Source organism: Anguilla rostrata, chromosome 3 (genome assembly GCF_018555375.3).
Source record: "Anguilla rostrata isolate EN2019 chromosome 3, ASM1855537v3, whole genome shotgun sequence".
In the NCBI taxonomy this organism is placed as follows: Eukaryota; Metazoa; Chordata; class Actinopteri; order Anguilliformes; family Anguillidae; genus Anguilla; species Anguilla rostrata.
Window position 1 is genome coordinate 20,650,106 of NC_057935.1, and position 19,736 is coordinate 20,669,841.

The 19,736-nt window shown below is 43.8% G+C and overlaps 1 protein-coding gene across 1 annotated transcript in view; it reads left to right on the plus strand.

Annotated features, from left to right (window-relative positions):
• kif5c (kinesin family member 5C) overlaps positions 1-19,736 on the plus strand; it is a 35,829-nt gene that overhangs the window by 845 nt on the left and 15,248 nt on the right. The window contains exons 2-13 of the mRNA XM_064326685.1: positions 6,973-7,060; positions 7,234-7,307; positions 9,173-9,277; positions 10,158-10,206; positions 10,338-10,393; positions 10,688-10,775; positions 11,156-11,280; positions 11,469-11,573; positions 11,987-12,135; positions 15,281-15,429; positions 18,494-18,654; positions 19,589-19,657. Coding sequence (XP_064182755.1) covers positions 6,973-7,060; positions 7,234-7,307; positions 9,173-9,277; positions 10,158-10,206; positions 10,338-10,393; positions 10,688-10,775; positions 11,156-11,280; positions 11,469-11,573; positions 11,987-12,135; positions 15,281-15,429; positions 18,494-18,654; positions 19,589-19,657 — 1,218 coding nt within the window. The remainder of the gene's footprint in view (positions 1-6,972; positions 7,061-7,233; positions 7,308-9,172; positions 9,278-10,157; positions 10,207-10,337; positions 10,394-10,687; positions 10,776-11,155; positions 11,281-11,468; positions 11,574-11,986; positions 12,136-15,280; positions 15,430-18,493; positions 18,655-19,588; positions 19,658-19,736) is intronic.

Consider the following 19,736-nt stretch of genomic DNA (forward strand, 5'->3'; position numbering starts at 1 on the left):
ATTTTGCATGTTAACTTTACAATTTCATGTTTAATGACATATGGATGGCTGTATACCTATATATAGCATTTTTATTATATCCTGTATTTTTTTTTTAATTATACAAGGAGTAGGCTACAAATGACTTAATATGTGTAGGCCTAATTATACAGGCTACATAAAACATATACGGACTATTTGAAATGTTTTAATAATGTAAAAAAAATCCACACCGAGTATAGGCTCTTTTAGCATATTATTGTGGGATTTTATATTAGTATCATTTGGTGATAGTCTATGTATAGGCTATTTTTATCTATAATGTCATGAATCGTATCTCACAAACCATTAGGCTACTGTGTGAGATTTAGGCTGCATAATTATTTATTAGCTTTTAATTCTGCGTAAATCGCATTTTCTTAAGCTTATACAGTACTATAGCCTTTTTTGAAGTAACACTTTCCCAATATATAACAGTGTCTATTTGTATATTTCTGTGACCGGCTTCTTGTTTAATAATGAGGAGTATGTATCGCAGAGAGCTGAGTGTCCATTGGGTATTGTTTTGCATTTCGCGTTGTCTCTGCCGTGCCGTCTTGTTTTAGGTAAAGCACAATTCAGATGACATTTTATTGAATTCAGCCACTCACTCAGCCTATTCAGCATCACCGTTGACGATAAGATAAGTCGTAGGGAGTGACTGTATTTAGTCATTTCCATTTCACTTGCGTTCAAACATTCACCAAATCAGAGAAGTTTGTGGCTATTACTAATTTATCTGGCCTTTTAGTGGATTCTGTATGTTGCACTCCAGATGTATTTTATCGTATGTTCAGCAAATAACTAAATCACGCCAGACTGACGGACTTGCATGGCCCCACCCTTTCCTTCAGGGAATTTCTCCTCAATACAATCAGTTCTACCGCATAGATACAGAAAGTGGAGCTACGAATTAAGATGGAAATATCATTTTGGGGACAGGTAGAACAATAAATGAATGTGGAGAAAGGTGTTATGATGCTTAAACATTTAGCATATAAAGTGAAATATTCAGATGCATTTCATTGTGTCCTGACATCAGTATAATTTGCATGTTAAGTTTTTATGGTTTTACCAGTGTGTAAACAGTGGTTGGCATGAACATTCCTCCATGTAAGTTTTATGCTAGTTATCAGCATTTTCACAGAGACGCCCTGATGTTGCCTTCTATTAAAACACTAATCATGTGTGCAGTGATGCACTCCAGGTTCTGGGTTTGAATCCTGACCATGCCAGAGTTGGCAGGCGCCCCCTAGTTTGCCACAGCGTTGCTCATGGATGGAGGGTTGGGTTGAAAGGGCTTCCCTTGCCTTATTGAACGAGAGCCATTCCTCCGGTCTGCTGGGAACCCGTGTCCGGTCTGCACCAGCAGTGTTTGTCGTCTGGCCCCCCAGCTTGTGGGCTGCTGAGTGAGGGGAACCCGCGGCTGATTGAGCACGTGCTAGTCTGCGCTCCCACAAACTCAAAATGTCACATCTCACTGATTCACAGCTAGCAATTATCTGTTGATCTAACCCTCCCTAATTGATCTTCTTATGAGAGCTTGTTGCTGTTCTTTCAGGAGTGATATTGATTTTAAAGAGACACCGTTGTTTTGAAAATAAGTTCTAAGTGGCATTTCTTCATCAGTTATTTGTTGTGGAATACCCACAGCTTAGCCGAAATGAGTGCAAACATCACCCTGTGGCCAAGTTAGGGACGCGTTTGGCTGCCTGCGTAAACCGCCAGTGAGGCATTCCTGTCTGAAATGTTTTGGGGGTCTTCACACCATCTGTTTTATGAAGTCGAGCGCCAATCGAGACCTCTCACCGCAGCTGTTGGTTTGGAACGGTGTGCTTGCACGTCTCCGCCATCACACGATTCATTCTTCCGCATGACGAACCCCCGTGAGGTCTTTAGCGCACCCCAGTGAGAAGAGCACGCTCACCCTAACCCGCTGGTCCCGGAGTAGTGCTCTGAGCGTCCATTAAGCACTCTGTCGCAGATCCCTGGTCCTGGCTCTACGGGCGTTGGTTTGGGAACGCGGCCAAAGTCGGCTGCTGCTTCCGCTGGCTTGTGCTGCGGCCAGCTGGACCCTAACAAGGCAGATTGTCACATTCATCCCCCTCCCTTCAGAAGGCCTTCCCCCCTCCCTACCTTACAGTGAAATGCTCATGATACACAGCCAAAGGCAGGAGGAGTCAAGAGACCAGGCATTGCAACATGGAGAAAATGTACCCATCATCACACCCATCATCTGAGAGAGTCAAGAGTGGTGGATGTACCTTCTGTAATGTGGAATTTGGTGTGCTCTTCTCAGTTACTGTCAGCATCATTCTGTCTGTCTGTCTGTCTGTCTATCATACTTGATCTGTGAAAGTATCAGCTATTTATATCATCTTAGTCGTTTAATAATTAATGCGAATTCAGAATTTATTAACTGATAGAAGATTAACCCTCATTTCAATTACTTTAACCCCTGTAATTATTCTTTGTCTTAGTCACATTAATGCAGCACCAAGGTTAGTGCTCCTAATCTAATTATAACCTAATGAAATGCTAAGCCTTCGAGCTAATATTGTAGAAGGAGAACTGAAGCTTGATGTGAAACTGTGTTTTCTATGAGAACATGAAAAAGTGTATGGTTGGACTACGGAATGTCAGCAGTGGAGATTGCAATCCTGGGTATCTGTCTTTCCATTAAAAATTTAATAGAGAGGCTGAGGTGTTAGGTCATGTGCTCATCTCTCCCCACTCTGATAAATGGTCCAATCCATTAGCCATTATGGGTGACATTGTAGACCGATCCATTAGCCATTATAGATGACATTGGGCCAAGCAGCTCCTGTGGGATAGTGCATATTTGGCAGTGACAGTGTTTGACAGTGCCGTTATAGACACTGAGGATGTAACTTCCCGTGATTCCAGTGGTCTTCGTCCTCTGGTACCTGAGGACAATCCACTTTGCAGTGATGGAGTTTAAAGCCATTCTCCATTTTGCCTGCTCGTAAGTCGTCCGGTGAGGGTTCAGTTAGGTCTGTGTCAGCAGCTCCCATGTAGAAATTTTGCTGGCCAAGCTCAAGGGCGTCATGCAGCACAGGGTCCTACACAGATTCACTCATCACTCCATTTTCTGTGTGGCTCTGACCGTTTCCCCTGCCTGTCCAATCACCCGTGCTGCAAACAGTGTAACTGCATAGATTTATCGGTGAGGTTCTGCAGAAGGTTCTGCACAACTGAGGTCCAGGAAATATCGCTCCTGAAAAATAAGCTGTACAGACACAGGCACATACACACGCACACACACAAACACACCGAATAGCATACTGAAGTCCAAGTGTCGCTCTGTAAGTTGGTACTTATGTGTGTGTGTGTGTGTGTGAGAGAGGGAGAGAGAGATGGGGTTGCGGGGGGGGGAGTTTTATGAACTTTCCATAAAGGGATAGTCCACATTTTGGGAAATTCACTTTTTGGCTATCTTACCCATTGTGAGACAATAAGATTGATACCAATTTGATCCCTGTGCGTTTAGTACAGTTAGACTATCCCTTTAAGATTTTCACCAATTCCGCGGAAGCTGTGAAATCTGGTGCTTTTTAAAATAAACGATTGCAGTTGGGAAAGATGAGAATTTATTCTGCAATAAAATCAAGTCTGTTTAACTATCCTCATTAGTGGTATGGTATTAATGGTACAGTGAACAATTCACTTCAATTTTATTTGTATAGCGCTTTTGACAAAGGAGCTTTGTCACAAAGCAGCTTTACAGAGAACCAGCCCCCAAAGAGTAAGCCTAGGGCAACAATGGCAAGAAAAACTCCCTGACTGATAGCTGGAAGAAACCTTGAGCAGAACCGGACTCAGAGGGGGAACCCATCTGCCGTAGGCAGGCACCGGTAAACACAAGTTCATAATGGGTAATCAGAATTCACTGTTGTCTTCCCTTTGGTTAAATACATGAACATACAATGGTGCCCTGAAATGGGGGTCTGTTTATAAAAAGTGCAGTAATTTCTACACGGTGAAACCAAAATGTATAAAAATTCCCTTTAATAAAAGCTGAGAATGTGCACTTTAACCACATGTTAATTATTTGATTATAAATCTAAAATTCAGTCCAGAGCCAAATCAAGAATTAAAAAAAAATTTGTCCTACATGTTATGGGGCTGTATATACATCAAGGCAACGTTAAACCCAAAATACTGACTGCCTTAAGTAGTGTTCAATAATGAGGCCCCCATCTGTTGTTTTAAACTGATACAGGTACTCGCTTGTGTCCTTGGCTTGTCCTTGTGAGAGCAATTAAGACTGGCCACAGCACAACCACTGAGTATTGACTGTTGACCTACCACATGAAAACAATGACTTTTTCTCAATTGGTCATGTGGATTTCTTTAAAAAAAAAAAACATATAATGTCTTCAAAAACCGTTGATACTTTATTCCAGACACATAAGAATGGTTTTGTTATGTCAAACCACTAATTATTAGTATTTGCCTCTTATCACAAGTAATTCTATTTCACATTGATAAGGAAGAATGATTCATGAATGCAAACCATGAGAACATTTTATGATCAAAGTAATGTATTTAACAAAGTGCCAGGTGTGTAGTGTATTGTATTCAAAAGAGGCTAAAATCACTCCCATTATTGCCTTGATATGCAGTTGATGATTGTTTTTTGCAGAGATATTTCAATCAGTGCAATACATCAGTGAAACAATAATTTGGTCTGTTGTATTGTATTTTGATTGGCCTGTAAAAAATATTCTGTTATTTCGTCTAATTACAGCACTTGGGTGGCACAAAGTGCCTAGTAATGATGTGTGCGATTCATGGGTACATGAACTACTCCTTGCGTAGGTTGGTCATTGGTGTACTTACTGAATATGAGTTACTCGCTGCTTAGGTTGGTCTTTGGTGTAGTTACTGAACAGGAGTTACTCACTACTTAGGTAGGTCATTGGTGTAGTTACTGAACATGAGTTAGTCACTGCTTAGGTAGGTTATTGGTCTGGTTACTGAACATAAGTTACTTAAGTGTTACTGACAATGAAGCTATTTCTAATGCTGACATAAAGTACCATTCCACAACTGCTCAGTGTCTTCATAAATGATCGAAAGGATGAACATGCTTTTAAAAGAATGTGTGTGTGCATGTGAGAGAGAGTGTGTGAGAGAGAGATGTGGGAGGGGACTAGAAGAACAATATTGGGAGAGAGAGAAAGAGAGGGGTATAGAAAAAGAGAGGGGGGAAACGATTTGCCTTTCTGATGTGCAGTGATTTTTCCTTCCACTGAGTTGCCGTGGGATACCTGAAGTAGACTGGTGGCTAATCAGAAAGGCTTCTCCCAATGGGATGCAGTTTCCATGGCACCCGGGGCAGCTGCTCATACAACAGCTTTTAACGCAATCAGTGTCCTGACCTCAGACTGTATAATAAGCTTTTCGAGAAGAAAGGCGCTCTCCTGTGATGAAGCTGTCAGATAGGGGTGGAACACAGTTCAGGTGGACGCACTTGCAAATTATGAGAGCAATCTCAGGCACACACACACACACACACACACGTACACACACGCCCCAAGCAGGACCAGCAGAATTTACTGTTTTTATGAGCTCTACTTAATTCCCTGACATGTCTTGACCAGTGTACCCTAAGAACCCAATGCTATCTGTGCCATCTGTAGTAAACATCTGCTTACGATGAACAAGAGGTGCAAGTTGGAGTAGCTGAGAGATTGTGTGCGTGCATGCGTGTGTGTGTGTGTGTGTGTTTGTGCATACATGCATGTGTGAGCGCGCACACACTCTTTGCTGACTCCCCTGCTGGTACACTCGATGCTGAATTGCAGTGCTTGCACAGCTGAAAATGGCTGTGAACGCTAGCGGAACGTGTGCTGAATCCCTATACCCATCGGCTGTCAGCTCTGTCACTGACCGCACCATTTAATGCTGGACATTTCCCCTCACCGGTGTGGCCAGGGGGATTGGGATCCGTCGGAACGTGACCAAACGCCCTCCTGACAGCACGTCTGGGGAAAATGCAATCTGGGCCAGGTCACAGGGTCACCAGAACCCAGTGGTACTGCGCAGGATCCTGTGATGTCACTCAAAGAACAATGTCACTGCTGACTGAGGAAAAAGATTCTGCCCTTTCCATTCTGAATGCACAGCAGAGTCTCACAACAGAGAAACACATTACTGAAAATTACTGAGCATGTGACTTGCATCTTAAACATGTTTTCTCTGCCAGTTTCCTTTTAGATTTTTTATTTACTTATTTAATTATTCTTTGGTTGTTTTTTGTTGTTCTTTCGGTTTGAGGCTATTTTCATAATTTCATATTTAAGGCAGCTTAGCCGTTTTTGTGTGTGAAACAAAATGTTAAACCTAATTTGTAAAATGCGACACGTCTTCAGCAGTTCAGACTTGAGTGTCCATAATTGCAGGTGTCTGACAGGAAGGCAGAGACATTATGGAGGAAAGGGAAAGCGGGAGTGGATGTTTTAATGCAATGAGGCATCTTGATTTCTATTTTTCTCTTTCACTCAAGCTGCAGTGCAGATTCCCCTTCACTTGTGTAACACTTTACGTTCATTTATTTTTATGACCTGCACAGTATTATGCCCTGGTAGTGGAAACGTAGCACAATAGCTGAACAGTTATAATAGCTGTGCAATTGAGAAAAATCTTGCATTAATTTGGTATTCCAAGACAAGGTACAAATGGCATGTTTAGGCTGAATTCAGGCCTTGCTATAACATAGAAATGGTTGTGCTGTATACTGTTGTACAATTTAGATGACTTTGCCACACTAGATGTGATTTTGTAAAAACTAATCAGCAGCAAATGAATGATCTTTATTTAAATCTGCATGTGTTGAATGTTGCTGAGCAGGTGAAAGCAAGAATAGGATGATTATCAATGGAAGGGAAGTGGGACTTCTGCTTAACTGAACTTTCTTTGTCTGTACAGGGCAAGTCGTACGTCTTTGACAGAGTTCTGCCCCCCAACACAACCCAGGAGAACGTTTACAACACTTGCGCCAAACAGATTGTGAAAGGTAGGCCGGCATGACTTTGTTATGTGATCAAACCAGGCTGTTTCTTATTCAACGGTTTCTTATTCACCGCTGTTTGACCAAACCAGATGGATTCTTATTCCCTGCTGTTTGATCAAACAAAATGGCTTCTTACTCACCGCTGTTTGATAAAACCAAATGGTTGCCTCCTGCAGATGTCCTTGGCGGATACAATGGAACCATCTTCGCCTACGGCCAGACCTCATCGGGGAAGACGCACACTATGGAGGTAGGACTACCTGGATTGTTTCTTCTCTGAATAGGGTGAATCAAAGAGCTTAGTCTGAGGTCAGTGGCTGGCCACAATCAGACATTTTGTATTTGTAGAAACCACTGAAAAATGGCCATTTATGAGCTTGCATTTTAGAATAGTGGAATTATCTTCTGAAGGACAACTCTGGAAATAAAATGGTGTGTGCTGCCAATTTACCAGTTTTGCTCACAGTTGCATCCCCTGTGTGGATGATTGATCTTCATAAAAAATAACAGGTCTGACAGTCTGCTTGCTAACACAAAGAGTTATTGCGCTTGTAATGTCTGTTTTAGAGCCAAGCAGCTTGTATTCAGATGATTCTCAGAGCTCCTCAGAATTCAGGGAACTGAAAATATTGTGTATCAATAAAATATTCATTGCTTTCAAAACAGCAGAGCTGTGTAATAATTTTTCAGGCGATGGAAAGTGATTTATCTTCTTACTATACTATATAAGAGGCTGATTCGGCAGAACACTGGCCATAATTTCCTTTAAAAAACAAAAATGGAGGTGAAGTGATTTTCACCCAAAGGAAAGGTTCCCAACACTGTTGCTTGGCAGCCCTTTAACACTGCAGAACCCAAACGGAGAAGGCAACAGACGCGGCGGCGTTTCGACGCTTAGGCCTTTGCGTTGCGCCGAGCCGCGGCGCCAGATTGCCACGAAGCGAATGACTGCAGGCGCCATGGTAACGGCCTAGAGCTCTCGTCGTGCGTCACGAAAATAAAAGAGATACAATCGTCCCTTCGTTCGAAGTCTGCGGAGAACCCCCCGGGAGTTCGGTAGGCGGAAGATGACAGAAGATGACAGCCGGTCTAACGCAGAGCGCTTTACCTGAGAGGGCGGCGAAAAGGAGGGAAAATTATTCTGAAGTGCCGCCGGTTGTAGTGACTCCTACTCAGCCTTCATTATTATGTATGGGGGGGGGGGGGTGGTAAACCCCCTTGAGGCTGATGGATGCAATTTTGTCTGTGTCCTCTGTCAATAAGGTTTTTATTGCGGTGGGGGGAGGGGGGGCTGTTCGATATGAAAGCCGCGCCAGTGTGTGAGAGAAACCGTGCACGCCCCTCCCCCGCCGACTCCCTCCACCCGCGGGGTATAAACTGTGGCAGAAGGGTGTGAAATTAAAATCGCTTACAATCACACTGCTATTTTTCCCGGTGCTTCCCCCCCCACTGAGATTACTTTAAAGCGTATTTTTGTTGATTCGTCTCTGTTAAAGGCAAGCGCACGGAAACCCATTGCAGGTGGCTGTACATCAGTCTGTGTACAATGTGATGAAGTCCGTATGTCCTCAGCCTAAGATGTATGGCCTGCTTGTGCCCTTGGTCAAGCTGTATTGACCTGTCTGTCCTGAGAATCACAACATCCTCCCATTTGAAATTGCAGCAGGCACTGCCTGTCCACTGTGCTATAAACATCTCATATAAAATTTTCCTATAAGATGTTGCTAGCTGTGTGTCCTTCAGCAGTTTCACTGTTTCTTTGAGTGTTATGATGCAGTTTATTTATTAATTATCCTAAATCTGACATAAATCAAGTTTTCGATTTTAAAATGGACATTGACTAAGGAAAGCCATAGAACCTGCATAATCTCACGCAGCAAGTAATTTAATGATATTGCTAATTTTCTTGTGAATTAGAATTCAGATCTATTTGTGGGGAGTTATTCTTTACAAACAACAAGTTGGGAGTTTCGACAGTGCTTGGAGCGGGTGGCTGAGTTTGGTTAGGAATATTTAATATTTAATATTCTGTATTGGTTCAAATTGTGTGTAATTCAAAGAAATGTTCATTCTTTGTATTTGTGACATGATTATGGAATCTCCCATGTATCACAGGGCAAACTCCATGACTCCCACCTGATGGGGATCATTCCTAGAATTGCGCGCGACATCTTCGACCACATCTACTCCATGGACGAGAACCTGGAGTTCCACATCAAGGTAAATGCCTAGGCCGCTCTGGTTGCTCTGGTGCTTCAGTGACCAGACTATGACCAGGAGGTGTGTTCAAGTGTTCCCCCTCCCTAGCCGGCTGTTCTGGCATCTTGGCATTACCCCTCCCCAGCTGGCTGTTCCGGCATCTCAGCATTCTCCCTCCCCAGTCAGCTGTTCCGGCAACTTGCTGTTCCCCCTCCCCAGCCGGCTGTTCTAGCGTTTCAACACCCACCCTCCCCAGCTGATTGTTCCAGTGTCTTTATTTCCCCCCCTCTCCAGCTGATTGTTCCAGTGTCTTTATGTCTCCCCTCTCCAGCCAGCTGTTCCATCATTTCGGTGTCCCCCCTGCCCAGTGCCCCTCATCAGCCCTCGACAGCAGGCCGCAATCACCACTCTTTAATTATGGTTATTTATGCGGCTTCCCTCTGAGTGATGTTACAACACGAGTCTCGTTACTCTACTGTGTATCTGAAAGATAACGAGACTTTTAATCAATGGCCAATGCCTTTAATTGAACCGTGGGCCTTACCATTTGTATCCAGTCCTGTGTTATATAACAGATGTGCCAGAATGTTTGAAACAAGATAGAAAGAGCATTGTGTTTGCTAAATGTTCATACAGATAATTATGCTTTCCCCTTAAAGAGGAGTACAGTATGCCGATACAAAGAGAGATTGATTGTGTGCATCAAAACACCTGTCTGTTTGCTTTCGATCTTAAAACTTTACACTTGTGTCATTGTGCAGTTCATAAGGGTTGAAAAAAATCTGCAGGTGGCTCATTGGAAAAGATAGTGTTAATAAAATAGACAGGACCGTCCATCTGACATTCTTAGCTTTTGTTAAACATGTTGGGACCATTTCATGCGTCATGTTTCTTTGTGCAGGTCTCATACTTTGAAATCTACTTGGACAAAATAAGAGACTTATTAGATGGTAAGTGAGAAGTTGGCTTCGAAACACAAAGTGTTTTGTATTGCATTTGTGAGAATTCGGAATGATACTTGGCGTATTTTTACAGTACGGTATTGGGCATGTTTAACTGGAAGTACTTCTATTTTTTAAAGTCTCAAAGACCAACCTTGCTGTGCACGAAGACAAGAACAGAGTTCCCTACGTCAAGGTGAGTGACCAACAGTAACTTTTATAGGCAAAGTGTAAATATTAGTGCTGAGGGTGTTTTTAGGAGTAAGTATGATGTATGTATAGACAACTCTTCTTAATGTATGGGAGTGTTCCTGTAGCAGCAGCATTAAATGGTATAATGGACTTGTGCATTTAGCACATGGAGCACTCAGCAATGGAACAGTTTAACTGCGTTAACGTGGTTGAGTAAATCAGGAGCAAATGAGTAAGAGTGATGTCACTCTTCTGTAAAGATGTAAACATCGACTGTAAAGAGATGCCATCCCCGCAGGGCTGCACGGAGCGATTCGTGTCCAGTCCCGAGGAGGTGATGGATGTCATCGACGAGGGGAAAGCCAACCGCCATGTCGCCGTCACCAGTGCGTGTCCAGCCCAGTGAGCGTGATGTCACACCAGCTTTGCAGTGCATCACAAGCACAAGTAGTGTTAAGCGCTGCTAATCTCCATTGGAATCGGTTGCATTGGGAATCACGCGCTGAGAATGTTTGGGTCTGATCCAAGATGGAGCACCTTGAATACCTGCACATACAGCACCTACATACACCGTCCATCTTTATTATTTATAGGTCATATGGAAATAAGCTTATTTTCCATTTGTTCAGAAATATTCACTTGTTCCCAGGTATATTAGCAATTTTTGTCCATATGTGAGTTAACCCATTATGGGTTATTTTCCTTTTTGCTTACCTGTGATTAGTCATTAGGAACCTTCGCGTAACGCTAGTTTCACTCTGAACAGATATGAATGAGCACAGCTCCAGGAGCCACAGCATCTTCCTGATCAGCATTAAGCAGGAGAACGTGGAGACGGAGAAGAAGCTGTCGGGGAAGCTGTATCTGGTGGACCTTGCTGGAAGTGAGAAGGTGAGCCAGGCCGAGGCACTTCAACACGTCTCTCTCATGCTGTCTCTCTCTCTCTATCTCTCTCTCTCTACCTCTCTCTCTCTGTCTTTCTCTCTCTCCCCCCCCCCATCTTTCTTTCTGTCTCTCTCTGTTTCTCTCTCCCTCCCCCTGCTGACAGAGCTCCTCCTGATGTTTATCTGTTTTCTAAGGTCAGCAAAACTGGAGCAGAAGGGGCCGTGTTGGACGAGGCCAAGAACATCAATAAGTCCCTCTCTGCTCTGGGAAATGTCATCTCCGCGTTGGCTGAGGGAACTGTAAGAGAATCCCTCGCTCTGCCTCTCTCTCGCTGGCTTTGTCTACCGCTCACTCTTTCCTTTAGTCCATCCCTCTCCCCCTCCCATTTCACTCTTGTCTATAAAAGTGTGTCATTTTACTAGTATGCAAGCCTTTCACAATGCCATTCACTATGTTAAATACTGTACAGTTGGGTGGCATGCCACAATGTCAGCTTGTTTTCAAGAAGGCCAAAGAAAACCCATACGATACAAAAAGAATGTTTTTGTCAAGAACAAGTAAAACTTCTTTTCTGCTTGGGTTGTTGACGGTTCCTTCATAGATTTGACTGAGGCTTACGTGGAGAAATGCTGAAATAATAATTTTCTGTGTCGTATTTGTGAAATGCGGAAGGTGAACATTGCTGTGCCTGTGGGTGCCCTCTCTTTTGTAGAAGAGTCACGTTCCGTACCGGGACAGCAAGATGACCCGAATCCTCCAGGACTCCCTGGGGGGGAACTGTCGGACCACCATCATCATCTGCTGCTCCCCGTCTGTCTTCAACGAGGCCGAGACAAAGTCCACGCTCATGTTTGGACAGAGGTGAGAATCGGACAGGTGCATTATGGAAGCAGCTGTTCCCTTTGTCTGGGAGAACTGCGCTATCTTCATTTGCACCAGAAAGGCTGAATAATCTCAATAATAAGCATAACTACTGCTGTCATCACTAATCAGTGCGATTGATATGGTTAGTTTTACATCAATACTCAGACCCTCCCCCTCCCCCCGCAGTGGATCTCTCACTCTGTCTCTACCCGGAGGACTCATTGCGTTTTCAAGCCAGACAATTTTTAGTAGTCAATGCGTCTGAATGATTAAACGATTCTCTTTTTTTTCTCTTATTTTGCCGCCCACTCGATGTGCCCAGTTCGTGCTCGTGACGTGTGTGTGTCTGCGTGTGTGTTTGTGTGTGTGCTTTAGTGAGAGAGGTAGAGAGAGAGAATGAAAGAGTGTGAGAGAGATAGAGAGAGATAGATACTGAGAGTGGTGTGTGTGAGTGTGTGTCTGGATGTGTGTGTGTGTGTGTGTGTGTTTTAGAGAGAAAGAAAGAGAGAGAGAGAGAGAGAGAGAGAGAGAGGGAGTGAGAGAGATAGATAGACAGACAGACAGATAGATAGATAGATAGATAGATAGATAGATAAATAAATAGATACTGAGAGTGGTGTGCGTAGTTCCAGGGTGTCTCTTGCCTTTAGGGACCCTCTCCACAGGGGTTCCCAGCTGTCAGATTGTACTGCCCTGCAGGGGACCAGGCGGTCCTGGCTGATCGGTAAACAAAGGCATTGATTTCCCCACAACATATGCCACTGCTTTTAGTGCCGGGACCGATGGATAAGCCTTGTTTGCAGTGGACTTCCAAAAAGGAAAACAAATCCGTAGATCCACTGACACTGTAAGGCATTCGTAAATGCATTCAATATACATTCTATATGCATTATTTATTATATGTGATTTGTGTATTCTGTCGGTACATTTTGCTTCATTAACGTGCAGTTTGAGCACTGAGAGTGGGGCTGTGCTTTCTGGCAACAGCGCTTTTGTCATCTTTTCCACTGCTCCATCTGCTGCTCCTTTCGTGGCGATGACCACCCACCAAAGGAACCATCTGTAGGCGTTTCAGGGAAATCGTGCCTGTATCGCACCATAAAATCTTCAGTGTGCGTTTACCTGTGACATATTTATATGAGTCCAAATGGGGGAAAACAATAGTCAATTTGAGCATTTTTCTGTGTCATTATCAGACAGCCTGTAGTACCGAAATTCTGTTATATGACTAAAATAAGCCTGACAAATGGCATTTCCATGGAAACGTTTGCCAAGTTGCAAACGATGCTGATGCCATGTGGTTGACCGTTCCTGGAGATTCATCTACACACAGACATGGTGGTCAGGTGGACCAGGCAGTTACCCTCACTCTACAGTGTCTCTGTCTTTTTCCTTATCATAAAGGTGGAATCATGGTTCTTTCCCGTATCCATCATAGTGAAGAGCCATCAATGCCTGTTATTATCAGCCATTCGGCTGCTTCCAGGCACACACGTGTACAAAAGTATGAAGTATGTACTGAAGTATGTTACATCTGCTAAGTCAAATGTAACGTAATGTAATATGATGTAATGAAAAGTTAGAGCCAGAGGTAACTGGCTTCAGAGGGGTTAGAGAAGGAGTTGTACTTGGTGCTCTGTGAGTGGGTCAAACAGGCTGTAGAAAAGCATAGAACCAGACTTCATGTTCCTGGGTTGGTTGCTAAGGGTCACGCGGTGGGCCTTTTTCTGACCTGGGAACAGAACCTTGCCATCAGGAGTCGTGGTCTCCAGGGAAACAGACGTATCCATGCACAACGTTCCTGATCCGTGAGGCATTATTGCTTTAGGTCAAACGTAAGCAACGAACATGTAAAAACAGCAACTCTGTGAAAGCTCAGAGGGCGTGGTAATGGTGCAGCCTGTCGAGCTCAGCTTTCCTGTGAACACCCCCTGCCTTCACAGTACCGTCTGACACTGACTCAGACACGCCAATGAGTTATTTGGATTGGTCTACGACACCCAACTTTATTTTGGCAGGTCTTGGCCTTCTTGTAAAGTTGTGATTGTGAAAAAAAAAATCTCAACATGTAGTAGGCTATGGCACTATAGTACTGTAGAAGACATTTATTTTGAAACTCAATTGTAATTGGGTTTCTCTAGGAATGATTTGAGACTGCCTCTCCGCTAGCACTTCTCTATCAGGATTTAAAACTCATTTTATTTCCATCCTCCTGTGGTTAGGCGTATAAATAACAGCTGAGATCCAGCGGTAACTAACCGCTAAAAACAGCTGCCGTCGTCATCCGATGCGGTTGGGGAGCGCCGCGTTCCTTAGGGATGTAATTGTCTCATCTTTTTTTTTTTTTTTGGTTCTTGTCTGATATTTTCATTATTTTTGGGGGAGAAGGTTATCGCTTAACTCTTTAATTAGTTTGCAGGGGTCTCGTTCAGAGGTAACCTGGGAATGTGTAATTAAAGGAGGTGTCATCCCTGGAGTCTACATGTGATAATCTCCAAACTGGCTAAACCCCCCTGCCACCACTCCCCCCCACCCCACCTCCACCTTCTCAGCTCCACCCAGAAAAAAACGTGATATCCATCCTCAGCAACCCCCCATTTCATCCGTCTCTGTAAGTTCATCCAATCATTGATTTGTTCCTTCATCTGTTTGCTTTTCTGTCCTTGTCTATTTCTGCCTCAGTCTTTTTTTACTCTCATCCCTTAATTATTTATTGCGTGATGTGTTAGTTTAGCAGATACCACTATTCCGGGTGACATGCATTTGCTTATGATTCTACTGCTTGGCCTTATTGTAACTTGCTGATACAGTTTTTTTTTTACGGTAGAACCTTGTACTAATATACTACATACTAATGTGTACAACATCAATATTGTACCTGTGACTCCAAACCCTGCCTTGAGTCCTGGAAGCAACCAACCATGAGTCACCATCTGTCTACGAAAAGCATTTCTCCCTCTCTCTTCGTCTCTCTCTCTCTCCTACTATCTCTCTTGATTTATGTTCCTCTCTCTCTCTCTCTCTCTCTCTTTCTGCTGCTATGAAGTACCCATCTCTCTTTATTCCTCCCATATCTTCATTCCTCCATCCTTGCCATATGATGTGTCCCCCTGCTGACTGAAAGCTGCCTCCCCCCCTGCAGAGCCAAGACCATCAAGAACACGGTGTCTGTGAACCTGGAGCTGACGGCTGAGGAGTGGAAGAAGAAGTACGAGAAGGAGAAAGACAAGAACAAGAGTCTGAAGAGCATCATCTACAGGCTGGAGGCCGAGCTTAGCCGCTGGAGGAAGGGTGAGAGAGAAAGAGAGATGAAGTGTGGGAGGGGGAGGAAGAGAGCGGAGGGTATAAATCAGCACTAAGCAGTCTACACACTAAACCAGGGGGTTTCAACCTTTCCTGATTCAGGGACCCCAACCCAGGCTCAAAGGTAACCAGTGGACCCCTATAATTAGTTTTAAAAAATGGGTTGGATTTTTTTTAAGAAGGTTTTATATTTAGAAATATTTTCCCAAATCTGTATACTGTCATTGCATATGAAGTCTGGCCAGGGAGTCGGTGGACCCCCTGTTGAAAAACCAGGAACTATACCACGCTGGTACATTCACGCCAGTGAGCTGTATTAATTCACGCACTGAAACCATATCCAACCATTCAGTTTAAATCAGAGGGACACAATCCACATTGAAAAAAATGTAGGATCATTCAAATGAAATATGAGATGCACATTTCAATCTGACATACACGTCTAAATATGAGACATACATCTGAATGTGAAATAAACATCTAAATCTGAGTTACACATTTAATGTTTATCTCAGATTTGGAATGCTCAAACACTGGTTCAGTTTATGCGCATGTACAGAGCGACTGGCCCTGGAGGAAACAGCAGCTTAATATTAGGTTTTGAGCCATTATAAAACTTTAAAAAGCTCGGTCTCGCCAATATTGCTGCTCTGATTATAGCTGGGCTCCCCAGACAAGAGGAATATTACCGGAATGGATGGCTGGCTCGTGCACAAAAAAGTTACTCTAATGAGATCCGCCTGGCTTATTTTACAATAACAGAGCTAGGCTGCATTTCCGGACAGTTCATTTTCATTGTGTTGTTTTTCAAACAGAGCCCCTCTACCCCATTAATTTAACTGTGATTGTCAGCGTCCGGATTGGTGACTTTCAATTTACCAACTCATCTGGACTACATTTTAAGTGACCTACATAAAAAGGCTTACACACAGATGGCCTCATTTTTAAGAAGTCAGCAGTCTTAAGTTCAAGATGTAAAAACATCATGTATATTATGTATAAGTCTGAGGTCCATTTCAGTTCAGTTCAATCAGTTTAGGAAATTAGTTTGTTTCAGTTAGTAATTGAAAACACCAATTGAACATTCTGGTCAGTTTTAAAATGATGAAATACATTTTATTTCCAGAATTTACTGAAATCAATAGATTTATAGATGCCTGATGTGTGTAGTCTTAGCTACCTGTTAAGTTTGTCATGTATAATGGCTGCTATATGGTGCATCACTGATAATTCATTGCAGCAATGTTTCATAACATCGGACATCTGAAGATGAAACATTATTGGAGTGTTATTACAGAGTAGATATGGCGTTTATTGGCGCACATCGCCCACAACAGTCGTTAGATCTGCAGAGTTCCAGCTGTCTGCTGTTATGCAGATGCTCTGTCCGTCTGTCACCTGCATGTGTTTGATGGCCTCGCAGAACATTCAGGAACTTTTGAGAGGGTATTTGTCTGATCAATTTATCATCAAGAAAACCAGGAAGGACAAAATACTAAATTGGCGGTGTTGCCTCTGAAGGAACTGGGCATGTTCTCGCTCCTTTCGTAATTCAAGAAATATACCTGTTGATGTTTGAAAAAAGGAAAGGCCTGTTTCTGAGGCCCTTTTTCATCTCCACTGAGGTAGATTCTCCCTCCCTCAGAAAGCCCTTCACTGGCGGGATATTCGTAGGTCGAATATGAATCCCTCGAAGCTGGCGGGGTTCGATCCCAACCATGGCATAACACCTTGTGTTATGATCTCACCTCCGTCTGTTAACCCTCCCTGGTTTCTACCTGTTTGAATAAAGCAAAAAAAAAACAGCAAAAGGAGGGTGGACTGTCCCGCTAGCCTTAAAAAAAACAAAAAACAAGCAAACAATAAGCCTTTACTGCTGTCCCTGAATGTTGCGTTCACCACAGAAGGGTTGCCGTAGAAACCAGCTCTCTCTCTCTATCCTTCCTTCCCCCATTGCAGACTCAGTAGATGTCAGAGGATTCTCTGGCTGTGTCAGTTTCTCTCTCTCAGGGTCAGTCCGGTTAATAGCCTCGCTGTGGGGGAGGTCGGGGGCGGGGAGAGGGGCAGGGGGGGTGGTCAGGCTATCTCTTGATACGAAGAGCAGACAGACAGTAAAGATGCCAGTGCTGTCTGGGTGTGTGAAGTAGACCCTCTCTGTCCGCCTCTCTCTCTCGCTGTCTGCCTCTCTCTCCTCTTTATCTCAGACACCACACACTAGCACGCTCATGAAAGGTCCATCCCCAGCTGTGTGGGAGGGAAGGATTATTCCCAGTGTTTTATCTCTGCCTGGCGTTGCATCTCGTATGTCCACTGAATGGATTAGCGCAGTAATGGTCGCATTTGGGCATTTATCTCGCTCATCACCTGCTCCTGTTTAAATGTCACTTCCTTCCTGTAAATATAACTGCAGTGCAGATGGTCCTGTTTTGGGCAGGGATGGTGTTACCCTCATCTACCTGTTTCCATCCTGTGGAAACCTGTCTAGGGTAACTGACTAAGAGACTCACGAGACGCTTTTTGACACGATGGTGTACCACCTTCAGAGTGTGACTCAGAGTCATGGCCTACAGGCTGTGTGACAGAACAAAGCTGATCACCAGTTTTACTGATGCTTGAGTACATCAGAAGGGTTTTAGCTGGGATTGCAAACATGGCCCTCAAGTACACGGCTCTGTTCTTTAACTGTTCATTAACGCCTCCATAGCTGTTCTTTGTCTACACTTTAACCACACTTTAACCCCTCTCTAATGGCTCTTTAGATGTTCCTTCACCACTCTGTAGCTACTCTTTAACTGCTCTTTCATGATTCCTTAACTGCTCTTTAGCTGTTCCTTTACCACTCTCAAACTGTCCTTTAACCACTCTGTTCCTTAACTGCTCTGTAACTGTTTTTAACCACTCTTCAGCTATTCTTTGACCACTCTTTAGCTGTTCTTTAACTCCTCTTCAATTGCTCCTTAACCACTGTTTTGCTGTTCTTTAACTCTTCTTTAGCTGCTCCTTGACCACTCTTTTGCTGTTCTTTAACGGTTTCTCGTGCTTCCCCTCCCAGGTGAGGCTGTGCCCGAGGAGGAGCAGCAGCTTAACTCCAAGGACCAGAAGAACACGCCCCTCATTGACAGCCTGGCCCCGTCCATGGGCCTGCTGACTGCTGTGGAGAAGAACAAATATGAGGAAGATATCAGTGAGCTTTACAAACAGCTGGATGACAAGGTTGGCGGGGCTACGGCTGAGGGGGCGGAGCTGAGTTGAATATGCAGAGAGTGGGCTGAGGGGTGGGGCTGTGGCAGGGGTTGCTGGGAAACGGGTGGGATTCCTGCCATTGAAGAAGCGAAGCTGTGCATTATAAATGTAAAAACAATGAAAAAAGTGTATGTTATGTAGCAAAAAAACTGAAACCTCATGAGATGACATCATCCAAAGAGCACTTAACATGTTTGCTCCCAATGTTAGTCCTGTACATAATATAACCTAGACATATACATGTGAAATCACAGTATATCAGGGAGAAAGAATGTTTAGTCTTCATTCAGTTCTGTGTGGCATCTTCAGTTATGCTTTTATTGCTCTGCTTGAAACAGCAAGGAATTTCTATACGAGCATTAGTGGACGAAGCCTGTCTGGTAAAGTAAAGGACATTGTAAGGACCGTGTAACACTTACTTTAAATGGTCTTTCATAAGCGCTATATAATAACTCCTTTATAAACATGACATAGCACCTTCATTAGCACTACTGTTTCAGACATTCATAAATGTTAATGTCAAGAACAGCAACTTGCCATAATGTGTGTTTTGCCACCACAGGTGCAGCAAGTGACATTGCTGTGACATACCAAATGACACACACTGTATGTCTATTTGCATTTATTGACATGTATGACTGCCTATGTGGTGCTCATGAAGATGCTATGCTTATGAAATAGCTGTATAGCTTATCTTCCCACATGGTCACTGTAAGGTCGACCAGCCCGGAGGTCAGTGTGGCCTTGAGGGAGGCAATTTTATCCTGCCCCACCCCCAGTCAGTCACACTGAACAGCAGAGCCAGCTGTGGGCCAGACAGACTCCAGTGGACCTCCAATACCAGGGTTAGTACTGATCTAAAGAGTGAGTGAGAGGTAACAGTGAGCTTCTCATCTACCCTCAGGATGATGAGATAAACCAGCACAGCCAGCTGGCCGAGCAGCTTAATCAGCAGATGCTGGACCAGGATGAGGTGAGAACCAGCCGCTCTGACTGCTACACCCAAAGCCCTGACCACTACACCCACCACACTGGAAGCTACACCTGCTGGC